The sequence below is a fragment of the Saccostrea echinata genome, unplaced genomic scaffold (genome assembly GCF_033153115.1).
Source record: "Saccostrea echinata isolate AGI-Se365-2 ecotype Australia unplaced genomic scaffold, CSIRO_AGI_Sech_v1 ptg000002l, whole genome shotgun sequence".
In the NCBI taxonomy this organism is placed as follows: domain Eukaryota; kingdom Metazoa; phylum Mollusca; class Bivalvia; order Ostreida; family Ostreidae; genus Saccostrea; species Saccostrea echinata.
In genome coordinates this window covers 28,573,996-28,592,582 of record NW_026889751.1, presented here as the reverse complement: position 1 = coordinate 28,592,582, position 18,587 = coordinate 28,573,996, and the positions used below count along the sequence as shown (strand labels likewise).

General features: G+C 35.4%; 2 protein-coding genes across 2 annotated transcripts in view; both read right to left on the bottom strand.

Moving 5' to 3' along the window:
• LOC133176481 (neurogenic protein mastermind-like) overlaps positions 1-2,208 on the bottom strand; it is a 40,574-nt gene extending 38,366 nt beyond the window's left edge. The window contains exon 1 of the mRNA XM_061311603.1: positions 1,918-2,208. Within this exon, the coding sequence (XP_061167587.1) occupies positions 1,918-2,169 (252 nt within the window). The 5' untranslated portion in view covers positions 2,170-2,208. The remainder of the gene's footprint in view (positions 1-1,917) is intronic.
• A 5,320-nt stretch (positions 2,209-7,528) lies between these two features.
• Positions 7,529-18,198, bottom strand: LOC133178228 (protein dispatched homolog 3-like). The gene is made up of 10 exons (XM_061312974.1): positions 18,027-18,198; positions 13,733-15,435; positions 12,832-13,056; positions 12,580-12,702; positions 12,157-12,282; positions 11,255-11,378; positions 10,853-10,980; positions 9,486-9,563; positions 8,672-8,842; positions 7,529-7,943 (listed from the first exon to the last, which is right to left on the bottom strand). Exons 1-10 carry the CDS (start codon positions 18,196-18,198, stop codon positions 7,578-7,580), a joined length of 3,216 nt encoding a protein of 1,071 aa, XP_061168958.1. The 3' UTR covers positions 7,529-7,577.
• Between the last annotated feature and the right edge of the window lie 389 nt (positions 18,199-18,587).

Sequence of the window (18,587 nt, the reverse complement as noted above, 5' to 3'; positions counted from 1 at the left end):
GTAAAAACTCCTGTTTTAGTTACAGAAATTTCCCTGATTATACAAGCATGTAACATTTAAAATATAATTATTCTTAATAGTTCTGGAAATGACCCCAAATTTAGCTCTCAGAATGCTACATTTATCTGAAATTTCCAAGGGGATCATGTCTTGGGACTCCCTTTGTATATTCATACCAGTGCTTATGTCGATCAGTCATTCTCATTTTTCCCCTTTAACATGAAAAGGGTAATCGAATAAAATATCTAGATAAATCCATGCCATGCTTACTCAGTGCATTTACTAGGAACAATCCAGAGAGTTCCAAATGTTAACATGGTGTGTAAAAAATGTTAAGAACAATAGTTGGATTATTTTCAAAGTTAAAAGGCATACAATCTCAAAAAGGTTTGTTATTATTAATCAGGTTGGGCACACCCAACCAAATGGTCATTTATCCCCCGTTTGGTGGACAATCTCCCATATCGGAGACGAATTATACTGACCATTTGGGAGAGAAAAATGGTTGTGTTCAATTCCATAGAATGGCGTGGAATGGCGCATAATTTTAAACCATGTGGAATAAAATATAGATATTTACAAGTGTTCTGAGTGAAAAAAAATCGGAAATTCAACGTATAATTTTTTGCGCAGAGTCGTTCAAAAATTTGAAAAAAAATGTCACATACGTGAACAAGTGCAATGTTTCTCCATTTTTACTTGAAAAGAAAATTCCCTCCTTCTCCGACGATGCTGCACCTGTCAATCATGTTCTTTACTTTCTATTTTGATTATCGGGCAACCAATCAAATAATGCAAACCAATAAAAATGATTATCTTTTTTTAACGTGGTCAAAAGTCAGATTTTATTACAGAGGCACATTTGTGTCAATTTTCAATTAGGAAATCAAAAGAAAAATAAGTTTTTGCCTTTATTTCGTTTTATTTTGTACTATATAGCTTTGTTCTCTATAAAAATAGTAAATGAAGTTAGATTATGATATAATTATTGTTTTAAAACGATGTACTTAGAACGCAAACAAGCATAATTGTAAAAGTCACTTTGTAAATCTTTTATTGAAAATTATTTATCAAATATATTAAATTCATCAGTAATATACATATTAAACCACAAAAGGTCGCATGGAATATGCAACTTCATCCTAAAAGAAAAATAACAACAGATATTACGTTCAAGTCTGGAAAAATTTAACTTTATAGCAATAAGTGCCCACCATACCAGTAAAGTAATGAGGAGCTCGTGTTTAAGGGGATTTTATGGAAATAATTATTGACGAAGATCCAAAAAGCGATTGAAACTTAACTAATCAAGAGTTAAACCACTGGATAAAATAGAATTTTTATCCTACTAGACACAATCAAAAATTTTTTGATCGATTGATCAAGAAGTTCGGCTGTTACGGACAACTATGGGTATCATTTTTATTAATAATAAGTTATGGAGAAATTGCACATGGAAAATCGACCGAATTATGTTAATTGTGCGAGGAATATGTTCACTAAAATTCCCCAATACCTAAGTAAATGCACTTTTGCTTTATTTTAATAAAAATTTGGAATAGAATAAAAAAGTCCACCATTTGGTCAGTAAAATTCGTCTCCGATATAGGAGATTGTCCACCAAACGGGGAATAAATGACCATTTGGTGGGGTGTGCCCAACCTGTTAATTTGGTAGTTATTTTCAGCGCAACTCCTTATCAAAATCATTTTGGCGCAGATCTGTTCCCATTTGCTATATTGCAACTATATGGGACGTTTTCTAACTGTGGTGAGTGCTTGTCCCAAAAACACAGATTATTCTAACTAGGTTTACAACATCCATTCGTCAGGTGCCTGTGTTTGAAGTGAAACTGCAGACTCCTGACGATAAAACGCTCGTTTTATTTTAACTACTTTAATTAAGCAAGATACACACCTTAGTTTCTCCCCCATCAGGTGGTGGATCCGGAGGGAGTGGAGGTTTTTCGTCGGCTGGGGGCTCGGGTGGTGGGGGCTTTGTGTCACCACCGGCTGGCAGAGGCGGCTGTGCGGACTGACCATACATCCCCCATTGTTGTCCCCCTACTTGATTCATCTGCTGCCATTGTAACAACTGCTGCTGGTAGTTTGGATCCATTTGTCCATAAAGTCCATATCCTCCTTGTACATTACTCCAGTTAGGGTACATATTGGATTAAAGTTGAAGTAAATGCAAAATCATGAAAATGTTGTTTGTGCAAATGGCGGCGCGGCGTGTAACAAGTAAGTCGTTCTTTGTAGATTTCGGACAGGTATTTGAAAGGCATATACTGTAAAACAGATTATCCGAATTTTTCCGATATGCACTTAATATGAGAGTCTCTTGAAAATATTACGAGGATTCGGGGTATTTGAAAATCATCTCCTACATATTACTAATAATTAGAGGGGGAGTTAACCCAGACAAATGTGAGGTTTCCAGTATTCGCCTAACGTTATATCGACAACACAGGTATACTTGTGGACAGGACCCCCCCCCCCCCCCACCAATTCAACCTCCCGAGGTTGGACATTTTTTTCACAAATTATATTTATTACACTTATTCATCACGTGCACCATAGGAAAAAATCGTGAAACCCCCAAAATAATCGTTCCACTCAAAAATACTCACTCTCCTATAATGTATATATATAGAGGATATTCAATGTTTTGTAGATGAATATGGAATTTATTTCACGAGTGGGACAGGATTTTTTGATATTTTCACTAGTGCGAAGCACGATTGAAAATATCAAAAATCCTGTCTCACGAGTGAAATAAATTCCATATTCATCTACAAAACATTGAATTTTCTGTTTATTACATTTTCTTTGATTTTCCCTTTGCCTCTGTCTTTTCTTAACACAGTGTCATAGCTAGGCTTGACGTCATAGTTGAGCGGTTGAGACGTCATAGCTTTGCAGTTGTGAGATTGAAAACATTACATAGCATGGATTTTAGCAACATATTTGGGAAGAAAATTGCAGTTTTAGCTCTATCAAGATGTTTAGTTACTATATTTATCTTATGACAGGGCAGAAATTATTTTTTACTTACTTTGATATCCTTTCACACTGTGAGAGAATATCATTTTGGTATTCTTTCACACTGTGAGAGAATATCACTTTTATTCAATAAATAAATCACAGTATTTCACTGTTGAAAATGTAATAAAGTGGGGTATTTTTGTGTGGAACGGTTATTTTGGGGTTTTCACGATTTTTTCCCATGGTACACATTAAGATGGCCGACGGCGGCCGCCACTTTTGATTCTGAATATTGTCGTTTTGTACAGCGTTTTTGTCAATTTTCGTTGACAAATTACAACTAAACTGGTAATGCTATATGTCCATATAGTTTTAACACTGACAATTTACACTGGAGAAAATCATAAAAATTCTTTCTTGTGATATGAAATGAAGATACATAAAACAGTTTACTTGAAGGTGATAAGCTTAAGGTTCTAGCAGAACAGCAAGGTCGGGGTGATTACAGATTAGTATTGTCTTCTAGATATTTAATATTATATGCTTTCTCGACAGATTGTAGTAATTAATTCATAAAATTCCATGTTAGTGTACCTGCTGGTCACATCATAGGTAACCAGTATGAAATTATCCAGGTCTATCAGAAATTTGATTTTGTTCATAATCGGACGTGTCTTTGATGTATGAATTTTGTTTTTTTAAACAATGCGCACGAGGAAATGATCACATTAGTTACATGTACCTATATTTTCATTCCCGTGCCACATTGAAAAATAATTGGCCGACCAGGTGGAAGTCTTGAGAGGTTGCGTTGGCCTTTAAAAGTGTTTCAAGCATTTAGTTATTAATTTTTATGTATTTAGAGAGCAAATACAGACTCCCACATTTAAGGTTGTCATTTTATTCTTGCTTAAAAACGGGTATATTTCCGTATCTAAAGTTTGGTTTTTGATACATTCCATAAACTTTTGATTGGATGCTCACATGTAGAGCTACTAAATCCTGTTTTTCTACCTCTGCATAATAGGTAGAATCGAGTTGTCTCATACACTTTGAGGATCGAGATATATCCATTACAACAAACGTATTAATTTTATCCCCCTTTTTAATTACAATCCCAAGAATATCTTTTTATAATGATACAACAAAGTGACAGAATGACGATTTATGTCTAATCTAGGATTAACTGGGTTACGATATCTCAGACAAATTGAGGGTGAAAATCATTAAAATGCTCCTCATCTCTTTCAAGCCACCTGTTTTATGTACCTAAATTTCATATCACACGAAAGAATTTTAATGTTTTTCGCTGGTGTAAATTGTCAGTGTAAAAAGTGTACATGTACATATAGCATTACCAGTTTAGTTGTAATATGTCAACGAAAATTGACAAAAACGCTGTACAAAATGACAATATTCTTAATCAGAAAGTGGCGGCCGCTGTCGGCCATCGTAACACATGATGAATAAATGTCATAAATATAATCTGTGAAAAAAATCTGCAACAAACATCGGGATTGAATGGGGGGGGGGGGGGTCCTGTCCACAAGTATCTGTGGTCGGCTATTGCCTAGCCTGTCAGCCAAGAAAAGCGAAAAATTAGAAAACAGTCTTGAAAAGATTCCTCATAAAGACACACAAGTTAACTTATCACCCATATGATTATTAATTTGATGTAGAAATCCTTTTTATAAGACAGTTAAAATACACGTTTTGACTCATATCTGCATCCTCAAAATGTCAAGGTTTTGTGTGTGGGCTTCCGAAATCACAAAACCTTGACATTGTGAGGATGTCATATCTGATGCCAACATTCTCATCCCCCTGAATGCGGACTGAAATTTCAAAGGCAATTCCCATGAACAACTACCGGAATGTAGTCAAAATTTTTCGATAACTGTTTGGCTACAAAGTCCCTAACCATTTCACCCTTAAAGTTTTTTGAGTATCCCTGTCTTTTCAATAAAAGTTAGGCCGTTACTGTAGTGAGCGCATGAAAATTGTTTCTAATTTTCATCCCATTTTCTATGTCGACAGACTTGCATGCTGTGCGAAACCTATCCAATAATTTCTCAAAATCAAACAAATTAAACATCTGCGCTTTTGCAACATTTTTCACATATGTAAGACAAGGGATACTTTTGTAAATACTTCAAATCTGTTCTACTCAATCCTTCAAGCCATGAAACCATTTATCACACGCATCACAAGCAACATTTTTGTCCCCATTGCAAATTTCGATGGCGGATGTCTAAAGGATATCTCCAGACAGCACACTGATACTCTTCAGACACCACAAGGATACTCTTTATAGACACCACACTGATACTCTCAGACACCACAAAGATACTATTCAGACACCACATTGATACTCTCAGTCACCACAAGGATACGCTGTACCCTTCAGACACTACAAGGATATTCTTCCGACACCACTGGTTTACCTTTAAATACCTGAAAACACCACAAAGATACACTTGAGACTCCACAAGGATATTCTTGAGACACCACTAGGATACTCTTACACTTATTTACATAAGGTAGTAGTGTATCAAAGGAGACATCGTTTATAATAGGTTTATTGCAGGACTGATGTCCATGACTACGCTTATGTCTATGTGTAATATTAAAAAGCCTCATAGCATTCACATTGCTACACTGTAGACTGGAAATTTTCCCAACGCTATCGACATTGTCCTTGCATCCATATGGAAAACTGTGCCTCGTTTCCAAATCCAATATACTTCTTGTTGTCTGCAGAAAGGTGTACTCAGTGATGAGCTTTTAGTATGTTGATTAATCTTTTCTAGAATTTCAACTTTCATTTAATAAAATAGAATAATCAGGCAAATTATAGTGCTTGTGAAGAAGCTGCAGAGTGCAGACCCCCATTGTTTATTTGAAATCTATGCCCCAATATTTTTTTATTAAGTGAATCCTTGGTTTCACCAACATAAATAAGCCCACGAAGATTACATTTTATTCCGTAGACAACATTAGAAGATTCGCAGTTCAGATTTTCTATCCAAGTTTTGGTATAGAATCCCTGTCCTTAAGATTACTAGTAAAAGAAGAGTTAGTAAGCAAAACATTTCAGCTTTTACAATTTTTTCACAGAAATTTTGAAATAGAAGACATGGGATTGGAAAGGAATCTTCAAATATATCTCTAATAGAATCTTTACATTCTTTTTTTTTTTTTTGATGAACTACCGGTATGTTTTATACCAAAACTGGGAATCTGAAGACTGCACATATCGCATATGATTAATATCCCCGAGGATTATCCGAGGGACACCGATTTTACTTTTTGAGTCTGTGTCCTTTATAGACTCAAAAGGGTGACACCTTTTTAAACTGGGAGACGCGTCTGCTAGTATCATTTCGTTATATTGTGTACTATTCATGAATACCTGAATAAGTACCGAACTACAAGTATCCTCGGGGACAGACTGTCCACCAGAAGAGATACATGTTCAGTGGTTAAAATGAAATGTGGATATAACGAACAGTATTCAAGCTCATTAATCCATTCAAACATCTGAACAATACAAAACAGAAGCAGAGCAAACTAACGGACCTCTAAAACATCAGAGGTGGGATCAGATGCCATGGAGGAATGAGCATCCCCTGCCGACCGGTCACACCCGCCGTGTGCTCCTTGTCATATTGTTCGGGAAAAAAGGAAAAAATCTGTAGACAATTCAGTATGCATATAATGGCCTAACAATTAGTATGAGTATGTATACGGTAAAAAGTAATAATGAACATGAGTTACACACGTGTGACTTTTTCCGGGAAATTGTACTCTCTTATATAGGTCAATTCTTTTGAAATTCCGAATACATGTACGTCCTTTCCAAAATTTTTATTCTCCGTAATTATTTTTTCAAATAATATTACTAAATATTGCTATTTTGTACTACATGTATATTCTTTACTAACAGAGGACTTCCACACCTTGATTTTCTGAAGTATACCTATATATAGTTTCATTTGTGCCACTTATTCATGCATTCGTGTTTGAATATTTATTTTGTTAATAGTTTTCATTTGTATTCATATATTCCAGATGGTTTTTTGTCTTAAATAAAACTTGAAACTTTGAAACTTGACCATTGTAGTTTTGACATATGGAAATAAAGGTTGCATAGGTTTCCAGAGTCATAGTGAGAGAGTAGTTGACAAGAGATCTTTGGTCGCAAGGCCCTTAGTACATTTCATGTAAGACAATTTGTCCAGTGACATGGGTAAAACTTTAGGACAAAGCAAATATTCTTCTTATTAAAAGTGCGAATCGAAGTAAATATATTTATTAAGACAATACATAATTTGATTTATCACAGTAAATTTATTGAGTTTGTGTCAGGTAGACGCAATTATTTTGTTCTGTAAATCATCTGCACTAGCTGCAAATTCCCGGGAATAACCGGGCTCATGTCAACATAAAATATAGACCGCTCGGCTGGACACACGATACATACTTCATGAAGCCGGTTGCAGTCCAGTTCGAAAATAGCAGACACACTTGCATTGACAATTTATTATCCAAATTTTCTTCGGAATCCAACTCAGAAAGACGAACCCTGCATTATCTTTGGAATCTTAATCGACACTTCTGAAATAAAACTTTTAAATTTCCTGTGTTATTCTGTGGGCCAATTAGTCCAACTAGTAATGTAAATAATCCTAAAGAAAACATTAGAGAGAATCCGATTGTGCAGAACATAAACACTCCGAACTGCAAGAAAAATTGAATTTCCGTGGCGAAAAGAAAAAGAGATGCTCCAAGAGTTGTACAGGCCCCGAAGAACACCGAAGAACCCATCATTTCCAACATGTCACGTGTCCGGTTGTATCTGTCTTTGTGAACAGACAATGTGTATCCCTCCGCCAAATGAACTACATAATCCACAGCCAAACCAACTACTAAACACATGTTCAACGCCGTCATGAACTGAAAAATGAAGAGTAAGAGTTTCCAAATGAATGTTTACATAAAAACATGTATATATGCTGGATATGGGGTTTAAGCCTCTCAGTTGAATCAATACGCAAGAGCATGCTCTACTTTTGAACAATTTCTTAAACGAGCCAAGCTATTGACAAACAGGTTGATGAAGCAAGAATATCAACAGTCTCGTTTAAAGTCATGGTCGATACAATGACTTTGTCAGCAAATATAATCTATCATTAGGTCAAATGCTGACTGACGTTTTTCATACTAATTGTTAGGCCATTATTTACACACTGAATTGTCCACGGATTTTTCCGTGTTTTCACTATCATGACTAAAGAGGACACATTGGATGTGACCGGTCGGAAGGTGCTGCACACTCCTCCATGGCACCTGTTAAAGAGGTCCGTGTTTGCTCTGCTCTTGATTTGTATTGTTTGAATGCACTTTTGAACTTGATTACTGTTCGTTATCTCTATATATCATATATAACATGTCTTGTTTTCATTATATGATTAGTTAAAATTACAATTTAACAAATTTTCTAACAAAACAAATTATCAAAAAGTTTATCACATCTACCAGAAACCAAACAAGCCGATACTAAATTTGTTGAATTGTTGAAATCACAAACCTCTGAAATTTCAGAGGTGGGATCAGTCACATCGCGTATTTCTTCTTTCAGGGATTCCATAGAGGATTTTAATCAACCCACAAAAACTACCTACCCCTAGTTTCCAGCCGGCCAGTGGAATGACCCCAATGACGCAGACAGTGGTGCAACAGATAGAGAAGGTGGCGAGGAAACCGATCACGACGTTCATGGTGGACAAAGAGAGAATGGGGAAGGCGATACACACCCCGATCACGATTCCAAGTAAGGCGTTCTGTACAAGGGTCTGCAAATATAAAAGAACACAGCCTGAAAATTAAGAGAGGGACTGCAGTCGCTTGATACAACTAATCAGGGAAAATAACAACTAATCAGGGAAAATAACAACTAATCGGGCAAAATAATAATTTAACAGGTACGATAACAACAAGTCAAGGAAAATAACAACTAATCAGGCAAAATAACCAACCAGGGAAACTAACAACTAATCAGAAACGGTAACAACTAATCAGGTGCCTAGGAGAAGTAAGCATCCCCTGATGACCGGTCACACCCGCCGTGAGCCCTGTGTGTTGATCAGGTACATGTATCATCTAAAAGGGGAAATAATAATAAGGGAAGAAAACAAAATTAATAATAAAGGAAAATATTATCTTAATCGAGGAAAATAATAACAAATTAGGAAAATGTCAACTAATTGGGGTAAAACTAGAATTTATCAGAGAAAATAAACTATTCGGTTAAAATAACAATTAATCAGGAAAATAACAACTAAATGTTGAAGATAACAACTGATCAGGAAAAATTGCAACAAAACGGGGGAAATAACAACTGATCAGGAAAAAATACAACAAAGGGGAGTTAAATAACAATAAGAAAATACAATAATGATAATACAATAGTTTAATAAATACATATAGTTTGCAGACCTGGATGACGTAAAACAAATGCCACGTTCCTCTGGTTTGCTGGAATCCATTGTTGACGCCAACAGGCATGGCACTCATCTACAAGAAAGGTAGACATTTATACAAAATGGAATCAACCAAGCCTAAATGCTGCCTCATAGATGTATCGGTAAGGTAAGCCAAATTCATCTAAGTGTCTTTTTTTTTTTAAATTTTCACCAATGAAATACTGTAATTTATCCGATGAATAAAAGCAATAGTCTCACTGGTGCCCTTGTCACAGGGCGAAATTTACAACTTTGCAGCAAAACTATTTGTTTTGTTAAAGAAAATACACCCTATAGATAGCATAAGTGAACAAAGCATATAAATCAGCACTGACCAAAATAAAGTCTCTCAAAATTGTTGTTAAAATTAATATTTACAACTTCAATATGAATATGATGTGCGTATACCACAGCCGTTTATCTGTGACATCACAGCCTATACCGATGCGTTACGAAAAGTAGGCAATATAGGCACAAAAGGGAGAACCAAAAATAAAATTAATGTTAATATAAATATAAAATATAATGTTTTATAGTTAGATATGGGGATTAACTTCACAATTGCGAGACAGTACTTTGGAGTTAGATATGGGAATTTATTTTTATTTTCTAGAATTGTATTTTCACTGTATTAAATTACATGTATTTATTATTACTAGAAATGGTTTTTCTAAAAAAAAATCTTTTTGTAAAATGAGACTAATGCAGTTGGTGAGTGAATGTATAGTCCGAAATATCTGCCGGTTCTGACGTTTTCCCGGCACGTCTCTCAAATTCGTGAAAACGCCTGGAAAAAAGGCAGATATTTCGGACTATTGAATGTCTAACCAAATTATTGTGTATGTAGAGGATATTCAATATTTTGTAGTTGCTTCGCACTCGTGAAAAAAAATCCTGTCCCACTGTTTAATAAATTCCATATCCAACTACAACAAACTGAATTTTCCTTTCGCTCCTTTCTATTCGTAAGGCGATGTCGTAAGCTGTAACATCATAACTGAGAGGTGATGAGACGTCACTATGGCACTATACGAAATTCTTATTAAATGTGCTACACTAACAGAACAAGGCCTCACTCTCCGCTGCACCCCCCGCGCCACGGATCACCTCGATGTTTTACTGCTACATACCTTGGATTTAATGAGGCTCTCCCATCTCTCCACTATAGGTATACCTGTAGAGTACCCCCCCCCCCCCCTCTTACGGATCACCTCGATGTTTTACTACTACAGACCTTGGATTTAATGAGGCTCTCCCATCGCTCCACTATCGGTATACCTGTAGAATAAGCCCCCCCCCCCCACCTCTCACGGATCACCTCGATAGTTTACTGCTACAGACCTTGGATTGAATGAGGCTCTCCCATCGCTCCACTATAGGTATACCTGTAGAATACCCCGTCGTTCTTCTGTTCACAGTCGTCTTCACGCTGACGCCGATATACTTTATTTTATTTCCGTAATATATCGCTAGAGAAAACAAATTTTATGAACATGGAAAGTGAATCAAGGTTCAATTTTGTTGATTTAATAAAGAACATCATGTTGCTCAATTCAGTTGATCAATATATTATTACATGTTCCTTTGTTACACTGTATAAAAAGTAAGAATATTGAAAAAAATATGCATTTTAATTAAGCGCTGAGACTTTCACAGCATGTGGTGTTTAAACGTGAAACAATTTTCTTCATGGAGGCTACACAAAGAATGGAGGCAAATGAAAATTTCCCCATGTAGACTTACAGCTATCTGTTTTAAGTTGTCTGCTGAATGTTGTCTTTTCTTCTCCAAACAGATCATTGTACACACCATAGTCTGCCGTGTAGTTCCCAGAATAGCCCGCATACATCCAGTACTGCATAGGAATCTGAAAACAAAAATCACCGCATTCAGTGACCAGTACATTTTTACATATTTTGCCACTTTCACAAGTTTTTGACGTCACTGTTCATACATGTAGATTTTACCCCGTTCATTGATTACTTAGTACATTTTCCAAATTAACTGCTCACTAAATTTTACCATGTTCACTGATCATCTGAACTTTTGCGGTAAATATTCACTGGATTTGCAATGTTCACCGATCAGCTGCCCAATAGATTTGCTATGTTCACTGATCAGCTGATCTCTCGCGTAAATTGATCAATAGATTTGCTGCGATTATTAGATCTGCAGTGATTAGTGTACTAGTATTTGATACTTTCGCTGATCGGTTAATTTGATAAGGATTTCTAACCAATGAAATTTGAATTTTGAATGTATTATGTATATGAAAATACAATGTACCTATTGTATATATACAAATTATTTTTTTCATTTAAACAAAGTAGCTCTTGCGTAAAGTATGATCTAGATCAAAGTTTTATAGAGATTTGGAGAAAATTAATATATTTGAAATTTTGAGATATCACCATGGATGAAGGTCATACAACATGTGCAAATTATGATCTTGATTATACGACATCGCACAAGAAATTTAAAAAAAAAAAACTATCTGAACGATACTTCAAGCTTTTATAACCTGAAAACGCACCAAGCAGAATACTATCAAAGTGAAGCAGAGAGTTAATTTTTCATTCAATCCAAGTTTTAATGGGAGAGTATAAAAATCATTCATGTCCTTTGCCATATATACAAATCCTTACCGATAAGAAGTCAGTATATGTGGAATAACCAGTGGTATTGTAGTATGTTGAGAGGTTGTTCATAAATGATAACGTCTTATTAGAATCCCAGGGAAGAGACAGGTCTAATCCGCCTATAGAAAGAGACTGAAGCAAAAATCATTTGATCGATTAAAACAATAAATAAAGACAGAATAAAAAGTAAAACAATATAGCTGCAAAATTTACAAATCTTGGATGTATTTTGGATAGAATATAAGGAATGTAGGAACTCACACAGACTTGCATGTAGACATATTTATCGCGAAAGCGCTAGCGTAACAGGTCTGTGTGATTTACACACTAAAAATGAGGGATTAATGTTTTTCTAACTTTTGACATCTTTACCAAGTAATAAAAGGAGGGTCATTGAAATCTTTATAAGGATTCAAACGTTTTCTTCACCTTGAAATATGTGTCAAATTCTCTTGTGAAGCAGCTGATATCAGGGTTCCCAGAGTCGTCAGTTTTAATTCTGTACAGACTGATGTCCGAGGATGACATGTTATAGAAGGAGTCACAGAATTCCTGGAACAACAGAATAACAATGTAATAAATTTAGATATTGAAAAAATATAATAACACTGTGAACAGAAAAAAAAACATTTGTGTGACCTATTTCCGACAATTAAAATCACAGGAATATTTATCACATACTTTTAAAGCCTGTTGATTGGCTGGAGGGTTTGGATCAAAGGTCGAATCGTACACTTCGGTGCCTCTACACTCAACGGCGGAGAAATGACAACTACTCCGGTCTTTAAGGGAGAGTCCCCAAACGACGACTACCGTCACTAAATTGGTATCCGCGCTTTCCTCAAATGAATACCATTCCTTAGTTATAGCTTGTGTGTAATAGTGGGATTTCTTGTAGATCAAAATCTGTGAAAGATCAGAATTTTAAGAGATTCACAATAAGAAAGTTGGAATCAAGTCAAAGTAAACCAGTGCCTGAACAACGGTTCCCAAAACTAATAAATTTATTTATTATGAATTGAAATATTCATCACATGTAAACACCAAAATGAAATAAGAAAAATCTCGCAACATATCAACAATATTCATGTATATCAAATTATATCAATGAACATTTGCCAAAAATGTTGACACTCACATTCTATTTTGATTTTCTGTAAGATATTTCAAAACCTTTTACTGGGATTTAATAAATATTTTTGAAAGGAAGCATTTAATATCTAGCATACGGTGTATGTTTCACATACAGATCACACAAATATGCATTTGGAAGAATGAATTCTGATGCATATTTGGTTAAAAAGGATTGTGGGATTTCAGACATGATAATTATTATTCATTATTATCAAGAAATCGTGTGGGATTTTAGTTATATAGATATGACATGTAGTGCAAATAATGAAAAACAGAGGACCACCCTTGAATGTATAGCATATATTGTATAAACTAAAAGCTGACATGATTTCTAAATATTTTATGCTCGGGCTACTCGACTTTGCAAACGATTGGGACATTCTTTTCTGAGTGCCAAGTTGGTATCTCACCTTAGCTAACCTTTAGCAAAGACATAAAATAATGGTACCTGTTCGTTGTCTGGCTCGAGATTAGACGCGGAGTAAGCTAAGTACGCCACCAGGATAGCAAAGATAGGAATAGCCACACACCGTGTGATTCTGTGGGTGATGAATCGAAGATAGTAATACTTGAAGAAGACTGTCATTCTCCTCTGTTTCTCTCTGCTGTTAAATGTCTTTAGCGCTCCCATGACTAGTCCTAGCGGAACCACTGCATTTGCCTTGGTGTATAAGAGGGAATCCCTTTTACTGAAGAGGGAATGCCTCTTAGTGTGCGATTTGGAATTTTCCCTGACGCTAACGTTGTCATTTCTTCCACTAGTGTTGCTTACATCAATATCTTCCACATTAGTAATACTAAACACTTGATTAGATCTTTCAGTTTTTGTCTCTTCCGAGGGATGTTCATCTTTCTTGCATTTCCGACAACATGGACAGGTCCACTTTTCGTATTTTAAATGATAAACGATTATTACGGTAGGAAAGAATAAGATAACTGATAAATAATTGTAAATGACAAGAAGTCCAGTGAAAATACCAAACGATCGGGTGGCCAGAAGTGGAGAAATCGCACACGAGAAGAATGCCAATGACGTCGTGAGTGACGTTATAAACATACTTGTGACGGATTTTGAGTAAGCATCTGACAGACGATGTGCGAGACTTGGATATTTAGAAAAAGCCGTAAGTCTCCAGTTATCATAAAACACAAAAAGGTCATCCGCACCTATACCCAAAATAATGAAAATTGATGCAATATGAAAGAAACCAAAATACTTAAATGATAATATGCCTGTGTATATAATGTTTGTTCCTAGAAAGCTCGCAAGAATGCTGATAATTGCAAAACCAGCGATCCAAAAAGATTCAGTGTGAAACAGCATGAAACAAAATATAACAAACATACTACCAAAAGCACATAACATATCTAAAATAGCTTGTCGGATAAGGTCGGAAAACCATAAATTATAAGAAAAGAAATAAAAGTTGAAGTCATCTGTGGATGCTGTTACGTCATTTTCAAGCTTCTCCTGAATACCATTTTGTAGATGATATAACACTTCCGATACCCAAGAAGTTTTCGAACACTCTGTAGTGCCATTCAGAGAACATCCAACCGGCAAAATTGAGCGCGTGAGAGATCCATGCGCATGCGTAGAAGACAAGCTGTATCCTATGGGCAGGAAATACTTGAAATCTTCCTTTGTGTTATTGTTTGTATATGCTTCATATAGCACGGCAGGTATGTTGTTAAACTCAGGATCATAAAGGGTAGCACTGATTAGCATGAATGTTCCATCAAAATATCTTAGAACAGACCTGAAAGGTTGACAGGACAAAGACGAGTTGATTGCCATACAGATTGAAGGAAAAGACTGCGTACTAGCTAATTCTTGTTCTATATTTTTCATTTTTTGCAGATTGGCTTTGGTGAAGATATTTCCCGTACCTGTATCGTAATACATCAATACTGATGAGTATTCAGAGAGTTGATCCCTTTCGTAAGTGCTATAACCACGGTTAGGTAGAGTGCGTGTGAACCTGTTGTTGTAGTCGTTTCTATCGAACCAAGCGTCCTCTCTCAGTTTGTAGGGAACCTCGTACAACTCCATTGGAATTTGCTTAAAGTTCGTAGGAAAGAGGTCAAATCCTGCTCCCAAAAGGATTCCTGATAAAATCACCATAGCAACGTGGCAGATAAGGGTTATAGCTGAAATTGGAAAATATGAGATTTACATGTACATTTTTTTTTTATATAAATGGGTAAAAAATGAACAGTGGGTATAATAGTGATTTCCTTTATAAGTGTGTTACTAAATAAATGTATAAACAAATATTAATTTTAAAGCACAGTATATTCACTGACCACAACGCTCATCTGATCTCAAAACACAAAGTGTCACGTGAAAATAAAATTCAACAAAACATGTACTTAATTTAACTCCTTGTATTCGCAATTACAATCTATTAATGTACTGATTGAGACGAGGACTCCAATAATACATCTTTAAAAGAGTAAACTTGAGACCTTTCTGATGATTTGAACATTTTTTCACAATAAAGCTTAGCTTTTGCATGAATGTTGTCTGTTGTAGCCCGGTGAACCTTCAGAAGGTAATTTTTGAGTAATCATACCCCCATTTTTGTCGTCGACTAATCATCTAACTTGGAAAGAATCACGATTCTTCATTTAAATAGATTTAATCTCCTATAACCGAAATATGCACGAAGATAACGAACAGTATTCAAGCTCAAAAGTCCATTCAAACATTGCAAATCAGGAGCAGAGCAAACACGGATTCTAAAATTCTAAAGCATCAGAAGTGAGATCACGTGCCTTGGAGGAGTGAGCATCCCCTGCCGACCGGTCACACCCGCCGTGTACTACTTGTCATGATTGGGAAATACGGAAATATCCGTAAACATTAGTGTGTAAATAATGGTCTAACAATTAGTATGAAAAAACATCCATCAGCATTTGACTTAATGATAGATTGCATTTGCTGACAAGGTCATTGTATTGACCATAGAACTTGCAAAATACTGACTTTAAATGAGACTATTGATATTCTTGTTTCATCAATTTGTTTGTCAATAACTTATCTCGTTAGCCGGGTTACATAGCGTAAGCTATGGCCCGGCTTACGGGATAGCCGATCTGCGCGGAAAAATCACCGGATGGTAACACAACAACCGCCAATATAAACATTATGCGTTTCAGATTAAATCAGTTCCCATTCTCAGAAAATTTCATGTTGATGATGCTGGGTTAAACTTTCTTAAATTTTCAATATCAAAAATTTAGTTTTTCTCACGTCAGACAAGCTTTTAAGGAAAGCTAATACCTTTGTGAGAGTGAACGTAACCTATACACAAAAGCCACGTGCGACACACAATCAGATAGTGACAACCTCTATTTACAGAATGATGGAAAACTTGAACTGCCTCGCTAGTGTGCATATAGTAATGCGCACTTGTCAGTATGTCAAGCAACCGATCCTGTTAGGTAAATGTTGCGATGTTTAGCATATTAAATTAAAATTTAAAAAAAGAAAATAAAAGAAAAAATAATCAAAGATGACAATAAATGAATTGATAGTATTGCGAATTGTATGTTAAAAATATGGTACGAAATAATCTGGAGAATGTTGTTCCAATGAAATGGAATGTGCGTAATGTAATGCGATATCCTGAAACTGGGGTTACACAGTCTTATACGGAGGTGATTAAAACCTGCTTTCCCTGTGTCTTAAAAACTTTTTAAATGCATGTAATAATATTTTCTGAACTTCTTATATAACATTTATTTCATGTACGGTACTGGTCACTGCTCTATAAATGAGCCCGGCTCTCTATACTTTTGAGTACTTTGATTTTAGAAATTGTTCGTACATAGAGCATGCTCTTGCGTATCGAATCAACCCCATATGCTGGTGATAAGGGTATAGCACTAAATAAGTAAGGGAAGTTGGCGATTGAAAAGTTGAAGTCATCACGTTTATCATAAAGCTTTGTTGTTAGGTTACCATTAATTTCAGGACGCTTTAAAGAAAGTTCAAAGAAGAAGGTATGGTTTTAGCTTTATTGTGCCCTAAAAATTTAATGTTTTCAAAAAGTTTTGAAACTGGCTTAGATATTAGTTGAGTATATGACTGTAATGAATCAGGAAAGAATATAGCATGATGGAGTACCATTCTGGATATATGACGTCATTAATTTGATGCATTTCTCTATTTTAAACAGAAAAAGCCTCAAAATGACCCATTTCAAGGGTTATTTTCCTTAAGAAAATAGTGTCCACAGCCGTCGCTCACGTTAATTTTTAGATATGTTGTCTAAAATTCTTTGAAAAATCACATATCTCAAAATCTTTATGGGCGATACCTGTGGACAATATTATCTGAAAGAAAATTCCATTGAAAATTGGTGTCTTCTGCAAATTTTTAAGAAAATACGGGAAAATGCACAAGATTATGACGTCACAATTAGCATTTGGAAGGTCATGTGAGAAAAAAGATTTGTTTGATCTTTCTGCATGGATTTTCAATAATTCAAAAAGCATGAGTTTTAATCTTTTACATCACTTTTATTTTTAAGAAAAACACAGGGCAAGATTTGTATTGTTCAAAACCATACCTTGTTCTTAGCCCACTGTTTCTAAATAAGAAATTAAAAATGTGAATTAACAACGGACAGACATGCTAAGCTTCATAGATGGCAGATGAAATTAATAAAAAAATCTCTGACATAGCTAGGTAATCGAATAATACCATAGACAAAGCACTTCAATCCCAGATTTACCGAAACACTTCATTGGGTGGTTGACCACTATCCTGCAGTAAAAATTTGGCCTCTTTTCCTCCCAGGTTTTCTGCAGTTCCTCTGTTCTGTTCGGACCTTTCACAGGACCGGGATCTTGATTGACAGTCTCTCTTTCGGAACTTTTCATCCGGTCAGTGGAATCAGTAGACATGCTGAAAGATAGCAACTCACCGTACTTTTTTTTTATGTTTTATTAAATTGATCCGTCGTGAGCGATGTTTAATTCACACTGATTTCAAAATTATAAATGGAAATCGGAATTTTCTGTTTAAAAAGCAGTGTTCGGTAGTTTGGTTTACATGTTTATAGTCAGAGATTGAATGCTGTGTTGTATTTGTAGATTATCTTGGTTTAACTGACCTGGCTGAGCATCGTACTTCATGATATATTACTTAGACAGTGAATAGGGCTTTTAAAAAACATGTAAGTTAAGTAAACAAATCTATGAAGGGTTTTAATTAATTGCCCTGAGTAAAAATAATAAATTACTTTTGCTTATTTATCACCCATTGTCACCATGAACTAACTTTCATTCAAGTG